The 7,730-nt window shown below is 59.8% G+C and overlaps 1 protein-coding gene across 1 annotated transcript; it reads right to left on the bottom strand.

Annotated features, from left to right (window-relative positions):
* Positions 1-2,056: 2,056 nt before the first annotated feature.
* LOC136125898 (voltage-dependent calcium channel gamma-like subunit) lies at positions 2,057-7,075 on the bottom strand. Its single transcript, XM_065880892.1, has 2 exons — positions 7,055-7,075; positions 2,057-2,647 (listed from the first exon to the last, which is right to left on the bottom strand). Exons 1-2 carry the CDS (start codon positions 7,073-7,075, stop codon positions 2,057-2,059), a joined length of 612 nt encoding a protein of 203 aa, XP_065736964.1.
* Between the last annotated feature and the right edge of the window lie 655 nt (positions 7,076-7,730).

Here is a 7,730-nt window from a genome sequence, read left to right as displayed (position 1 = left end):
GCCCGGGAGAGCCCCAGCCCTTTCAGTCACCCTAGCATGGGATGAGGCACCTGTTCTTCCTGCTTTCAGCTAAGTTATCTGCAGTACAGCCGGAAATGGGGCAGAATCCCATTTGACAGAAGAGAAACTGGTTCACCAAGGTCCTGTGACTTGACCAAGTTACTCAGCAGGGAAGTGGCAGCTCGGTCCAGGGCTTCTGGTTTCAAATCCCCAGGCTCCAAGGCTGTCTGTCTCCCCTGCTCCTGGGCAAGGGTGGACAGGGCCCTGTCTCCCCGCCCCACTGGGGATTTTAAGTCTCACCCTTTACTCTGAATCTCAGTTCCCTCAATTATTAGCACTCCTTCCCTGCCAGCCATGTGAGGGTTAAAGGACTAAATATTTGAACCATTTTACAAAACGAAGCCTGCATGCTCAGGGGAGAGCATTCTGGTTTTTTTTTTTTTTTTTTTTTTTTGCGGTACACGGGCCTCTCACTGTTGTGGCCTCTCCCGTCGCAGAGCACAGGCTCCGGATGTGCAGGCCCAGCGGCCACGGCTCACGTGCCCAGCCGCTCCGCGGCACGTGGGAATCCTCCCAGACCGGGGCACGAACCCGTGTCCCCTGCATCGGCAGGCGGACCCCCAACCACTGCACCACCAGGGAAGCCCAAGGGGGAGCTCATTCTTGACAGAAGCAGAGGCGACCCTCCCCGCGGCTAGAGAAGAGGGCATCTTGCTGGTAGGTGGGCCCAGCTCTAGTTCTGGCTTTAGGTGACCCTGGACAAGTGGCCCTGGCCCCCAACTTCTGCATCTCACCCCTGAAGACAAGGTCATCCGCTTTGCATCTTATAGTCTGCCACTGGGGTGAGAAGGCCAGATACCCATTTTCCAGGGCTCTCTCCAGGGACCTTCATGGACTCTGTACATCTTGGAATCAAAAAGTTAAAAAAAAAAAAAAAAAAATCACAGGAGAGGTAGAGGCAGCCAGTGCAGCCCAGAAAGAGGACCTGGCAGGGCAGAGACCAAACCCCATGCAATCAGTGGCAGCCAGAATGAACCAGGAAAGGCCTGACTTCACCAGGTGGGGGAGGGGCAGGGGGCTAGTGTCGAATGAAATGGGCTGAGGGCAAAAACCCACCTACTGGGCAGAAAAGGGACTGGAAAGAGGCCAGTTTGGTGCACAGAAATGTAAAGTGGCCAGCAAGGGTGGAAGTCTCCACCGGTTCCTGGTCCCCTCCACCTGCAGGCCTCTGCATCCAGGGTGGTTGTTAATCATTACCTGAGGTCGGGCCAGTCCCCAGTACCCCCTGGAGTCCAGCAGCTCCAGATACGTGCTCTTTGAAGTGTGCTCTAGGATAAAAATGGTACCCCGAGGCTGTCGGGCCCTTACCAAAGATGGATTGCCCACGCTTACCAAGCCAGGCGGGCCCTCCTGGAAGGGCTTCAGGCGGGATTGACAGGGGGAGTCCCGAGGCACAGCGAGCTGCTGGAAGCTGGGGTTATCCAGGGATTACGGGGTCCCCCCGACAAAGGGCAGGGCTCAAATAAAGTCAAACGGTCTGAAAAGCTTCTGCACCCCAGCAGCCCTGAACGCTGCCTCCCTGACGTGACCAAAGCTAAAGCAGGGAATCTGCACGAGGCCCTTTGAGCTGGTGAAGCAAGTCCTCCGCACTGACTGGACACCCTTCGCTGACAGGCGATTCACTCTTAGCAAGCCCGGAGGCCCCAGGGGCCCTGCAGCCCATATCCCAGCAGAGTCAACAAAACAGGCGTGAAATGTACTTGGCTGTGCAGCCAGCCTGAGCACCGGTTACCTGAGCTGCTTCCACATCTATTCCCATCCCAGGAAGGACTCAAGAATAGGTTTTAAAATGTTTCTTCTTGTGAAGTCAACATCCTAATAACGTGGATAAGCTGGTGCAGCTGGTGGCTCGGAGGCACCCACCTGGCCTCTGGGCTGCAAAGGCCACTGGCCCGACCACCCCAAGGCCAAGAGGTGGCAGTTCGAATGTCACATGTTGGAGAAGTCCCATCTTGACCACACTTTCTGGTGGAACTCAGTGCCCTCGCAGGGGGGCCTAAAATTTTGCAGGCAGGCCCCAGGGGTACGTGACGCTGTCAGTCCGGCTGATACTGTTGATGTGGAGGCCGCTGATGGCGTTCAGGAAGAAGAGGAAGGAGGCCGTGAATTCGCTCCAGAACGTCAGGCTGAGGCCCATGAGCGTGACCTCGTTCCTAAGGAGGGTCAGGAAGCTCAGGAGGCCCCCGAAGGAGAGGATGGACGCGAGGAGGAAGAGGGCGGAGCCCACGGCCCACTTGTGCCACGAGTGGGCGTCCTCGGACACCTGGGACACCATGAGGAGCTCCAGGCCGAAGATGGCGACCACCACGGCCAAGGTGGCCACGCTGCGGGCCACAGCCATGCCCGAGGCTAGCCCGGGCACGTGGGCCTGCCTCAGGTCTCGGAGGCAGTGCAGCTCAACCTGGTTGGAGGTGGTGCAGAAGTGCCACAGCCCGAACAGACGGTCGTCGGCCAGGAGCCAGTGGCCATCGCAGATGGAGAGGGAGGAGAGGACCACGGCCAGGGAGGCGCACAAGATGATGAGGGCCCGGATGGAGGGTTCAAAGAAGGACCGGCGGGGCCTCCTTTGGGCCAGCAGCTTCTGGGCCTGGAAGACAGCACGGGGCAGCATGAGGGAGGGCCCCCGCCACAGCCCACCAGCCTCCTCAGGGAAGACCCAGAGCACACCTTGTAGCTTCCGACAGCCGTTTCTGCTTCGGTCTCCCAGGATGCCCGGGAAGCCCACCTTAGTCACAGCACAGACCCACCTCCTGGTGGGGCGGGGGGACCCTCCTCCCATCCTACATGTTCCGCATCTGTCCTCCATTCGAGACCTATAAGCATTGCCTGTGGATCTAGTTATTCATCGGGCAAAGAGTTCCCTGACCTTTCTTTAATGATCTTTATAATGCGTAAGAAACCCAAATTGTATTGACAGGCAAATCTTGGTCCATTCTGAAGTCAGCAAACCTGTCTGGCTTGGCAGATGTGACCTTGAGCTAGCAGCCAGCCTTGGTTTCTTTGTTGCAAAACAAGAACACTGCACTAGACATTATTAGCACATCAGTGAAGGTTACACAGCTCCCTCTTCTGGCCCCTGGTCTTCCCCAGTTTCATTCTAATCTGCACCCAGCTTTTTCTGCACTTTTCTTCAGTGCGCAGTGATGTTTGCTCTTTGCCCTTCAGTCTGGCTCAGCCTGTACTCCGCCCAGGACATGGCACCGCTGTCTGTTCTAGAAGCTTCTGGGCGGGGGCGTCCCTGAGGCTCCCCTTCAGCCTATGGTTTTGGCCCCACAATAGTACACCCTATCCTCTCTCCTGACAAGCTGGGCCAAGCGTCCAGTGAAGTGTCCCTTCTCACAGCCCCGGGACACCCCCAAGCCACCGTGCCCAACCCCCAACCCGGAAGCAAAAGGAATGCTTCAAAGGGTAAAACTCCCTTAGACGGCCCACAAGCCCTCCCAGGGCATCCTCCCGGCCACCTCGCATGCCTAGGACAAGCCTAGAACTTTCCTCCTCACACCTACTGGTCCCTCCACCTGAAAGGCTCTTCTCCTGGCTGCCCCCCTTTCTCCATTCTTCATGTCTCAGCTGAAACATCGCCTCCTGGGAGAGGTCTGTCCTGCCCACTCAACCTAGAACGGACCCCTCCGGTTACTCTCTGTCAGGAACCATTCTGACAAGTTTTCCATTCCTGTCTGATTCATAGTGGGAGGGCAGGAGCGTGTCCCCAGCACCCGGTGCCAGTGCCGTGCTCAAGAGCCACGAGGTCGAGTTTGCAGCCGCTGTCAATTCCATCTGAAGCTCCCTTTAAACCATCTCCTGCCCAATCATAACTTACGCCCTTTACAGTGTGTGTGGAAGCAGCCCAGGTCACGGCCCAGTTTGGGAGGTAAGCAAAGCACACAGCTCATGCGTGACGGTCACTGCTGGGAAGCAAACCCGAAAGGGGACTCTGGGGGTGAGCCGTATGCCACGTGCAAGTGGAGGCTTCCAGAGGCGGTCTGGGCCACCCGTCTCGGTGAGGGGCAGAAAGCAGAGCCACGCTCCCGGGAAGCCCCGGGATCCTTATGGAGCCGGCTTGCTTTCAGCACTTCTGCCTAGTTAGGGTCCTGTCTCACTCTTAAACCTGAGTCTGGTGGAGTAGGTGTTCCATGGCGGGTGGGTGGGGGACGGGGCGGGGTATGTAAAAAGGGAAACTGTCACACACAGGTCAGGGGACCAGCCCAAGAGCATTCACCGAGATCACAGTAAAGCCTGGCACAGCTGCCCGACAACTGTGTCATGTGTAGTGGGGGCGGGGGGATGCACACAGCCGGTAAGTACCCACTGGGGCCTTCGTGGGAGGGGCTCAGTACGTGGTGAGAAGGGCTGGAGTGGCCAGAGGGACGCCCAAGGGCTCGGGACCCGACTCAGACCAGAGGCAAAGGCAGTCGGGGGCGCTGTAAAGAACACTCAGGCGGGGAGTCTGGGCTCTGGTTCTCAAACCGCATCCCCTTGTCTCCTTGAGGCCTCCAGGTGCTAGAGCAGGGGGCAGGGGGTCAGCTCCCGGCCCCTCACTTCAACCACAACAGGTCCCTCTTACCTGCTGGAGCCACTGGGAATCTAAGAGTCTGTACTGGATTTCATTAGGAAAGAACGGCTCTACTAAGAAACAAACCAAGGGAACTTTGAAATCTCTGTGACTACAAACCATAAAGGTGTTTGTCTTTGCGAGGTTTCTTAACCTCCTTGACCCTTATTTTCTCATCTACCGTTCCGTAGTTAATTTTGTAGCAGGAGTTAGTGATCCCTGCAGGAAAGAGTAGCCGTGAAGGCACCCGGAGGTTATAACTCCCCACAGGTTGATAAGTTTCTAGGATGGGAAAACCCCAGACGCAGGCAACAAGTCACAAGAATGCAGCACCCAGAGGCCTTTTGACCTCAGACATCACGCTGTCTGGAGAAACAGCACATGCCATCCTACCCTCAGCCCCACCTGTCCTGCACACACAGTGAACTTTAATCTCCAGGCCCTCAGACGTCACACTGGGATCAGGGAAAGACAGCTGACATCAGGTCATTTTCCCCCTCCCACCCCAAAGGAGGGCATCATTCGAACTCTGACGCCAGTAAAACTCCCAAGGATTAAGTGAGATCACGTGTATAAAGGTGGCCAGCACAGAAGCAGTTCCTGATTAATATTAGTAACAGTAATAAGGTAACTCGGGAGTCCTCCTTCCTCACCACTGCCCCACACCCCGGCTGCCAGCACCTCTGTGAACTTCCAGTGATCCAGGGCCTGAAATCCTCTCCCGGAGGGCAGCTGGGCAGCAGCGTGGTCAGTGGAAGGTCCGTGGACCAGAGGGTATGAGGGCAGTCTAGCCCTGCCCCTGACCCACCAGCCTCTAGCTCTGTGACCTTGGGCAAATCACTTAAATCTCTTAGGACCTGGACCATCTCCACTGAAAAAAAAACAAATGGAAGCATTTCCCTTTTCCATCCAGAGCCCCGAATGATTAGTAGTGACCTGTAGAACAGTGTCACTTGGCACTCCTGGGCCACTGAGGCCAATGCCAAGGTCTTGTCTTCCTCTGGAACCCAGCACCCCATCTGATCCCGTCAACCCCTAAGTAGTGGACACTTTGGGCTGCTCACTACTTTTCTCCACATCAAGCCCCCGCCCCGCGCCCCTGCGCTTGCCCCCCCGCCCCCCCCCCTTCCCAGTGCCCACTCAGCCCAGGCCCAGGTCAGACCCACCCCCTCTTCAGCTGGAAATCTCCTCTACAGCCTCCTAAAGAGTAAGCCCGCTCCGCCTGCGTGACCGCAGGGCACCGGGAGCCAGCACACTTGCCTTTTAGCTCTTTGGCCTCGGGCGAGCTATTTACCCCCTGAAGATAACAGTACCTGCTTCCTGGCCCCCCGGGGGGAGCCGAAAGGAGACCTAAGCACCCCAACCGCTTAGAACAGTCCCAGGCAGGCGGTTAAGTGCTCCTAAGCATCAGCCCCGCCCCCCTTCTTTCACCAAAAGGTCAAGTCTGTTTACCTGGCTGCTCTCCTGCCCTCCCCACCCCCGTTAATCCTGCCGCAGTTTCTTCACCTCTTAATCTAGCACTCGCTTCCCCAAATCGCTCCTAAATCCGCTCCCACCCTCCTCACTGCCGGTCCCGGAGGCGGCTCGGCCGGGACCCCAGATTATGCCCAGAACGAGAGGAACTCGCTGCATCCGGCTCTAGGGTTGCGGTGTCCCGGCCACAAGGGGCTTGGGGCGCGGCCTGTGGGTGGAGTTTCTCCTGTTCGGGCCCAGAAGTCTGGTTCGACTGGATTCTATCGCTGAGCCGGCCGCCACGGGCGGGTTACTGCACCTGAGCCTCGGTCACCGCATCTACAAAGTGGGCGCAGCGGGATCAGCCCCGGAGTCTGCGCTGCGGGGCGCCGAGCACTTGCAGGCAGAGGCTGCGGGCCGCTGTCACCGTCCCGACCGTCCAGTCGGGAGGTAAGGAGGCGGGACGCGTCCGCTAGGGAAGCTCGGCGCAGGGCAGCGGAGAGCCGCACGCCCGGGGGGTGGGGGTGCGGATGGACCCCTCGCATCATTCTAAGGAGAAACCCCATCTCTGCGAGGCGGGCCCCTCCCCTCTCTACAGCCTGTCCTGAGGTTTCCGCGTGCCCCAGCGAGTCCACCCCCTTGCCCGCCCCCCAAAATCAGTTTTGGGAGGGGAGATGGTCTTGCTGCCCCCGCCCAGGAAAGTTCTGGCTTCCCCAGAGATTCTTCCTCGTGTGACAAGGCGAGGCTCATTTTTACGAGTGGATTCCGTCCATCCTCCGCTCCAGATGCGCCCCCTTTGAACAGGAGGAACCCCTCTGGTGCACCTAAGGGATGAACACTGCGGACCCCAAAGAGAAGCCCAACACTCCTCCCTAGCCGTTTGGGAGCCTCGGTGCCGCAGGACCTCGAGGAGACCGCGCCCTGGGCGGCTTCCCCCCCCCGGACCCCGGCCGGGCCCCTCCACACCCCCCGCACCGGGCTCTCGCCCACCTGCACGCCGAGGGCTGTCATCCCGCGCCTGGGCTCGGCCGCGCGCTCCCGCCTGGTTCTCTCGGGGCTCCCGAGCGCTGCTCTGCAGGGGCCGCGGCTCCCGACTCCCGACCTCATCCCGGGGGCGGGGCGGCCGGAGGGGAGGGGCGGGCGGAACTGCTGCCCTCGGGCGGCTGGTCGGGCCCCTCCCCGCCCGCCCGCCCGCCCGCCCGCGGCGGCTCGGTTTGCGCTGTGTCAGCGGGGCCGCCGGAGGAGCCCTCGTGCAGGGGCCGGGTCCAGGACCCGGCCCGAAGGGGAGGCCCGGGCCCTGGGGGAGGGCTGACCCGGCCGACTTACAGGCCCGGAGCCGCTCCCCAGTCTCAGGGCACGGCTGTGCCCGCGGCGCCGATTCCTCGAGGGCCCGGGGCCCAGGAGCCCGGTCCGCCCCGGCGGGTCCGCCCGAGCGTCCGGGGGAGGCGGCGGCGTCCAGAAGGCAGGCGCGCGCCCGGGCTCTGCAGCTCCACCACCGTGGGCCGTTGTGATCCTGGGCTCTTGTTTCCGTCTCTGAGCCACGGGCGATAAATGAGATGATGCCCGTGAAAGGTCGGGGTTTTGCGAGGCTTCGGTAAATGTGAACGGAGTGGACTCCCCGGGGCCGTCTTTCCTGCGTCCCTTTTCTCTCCCCCAAAGCGGGGCG

Source organism: Phocoena phocoena, chromosome 7, assembly GCF_963924675.1.
Source record: "Phocoena phocoena chromosome 7, mPhoPho1.1, whole genome shotgun sequence".
Lineage (NCBI taxonomy): Eukaryota > Metazoa > Chordata > Mammalia > Artiodactyla > Phocoenidae > Phocoena > Phocoena phocoena.
Note: the sequence above shows the minus strand (reverse complement) of the source record. Positions and strands in the feature narration are given on the sequence as shown.

Bases quoted from the DNA above. Each gene is read 5' to 3' on its own strand.
- LOC136125898 (XM_065880892.1), bottom strand. From the start codon at position 7,075: ATGACAGCCCTCGGCGTGCAG. The intron at 2,648-7,054 runs GTGGGCGAGAGC...GCTGTCTTCCAG, and splicing joins TGACAGCCCTCGGCGTGCAG to GCCCAGAAGCTGCTGGCCCA.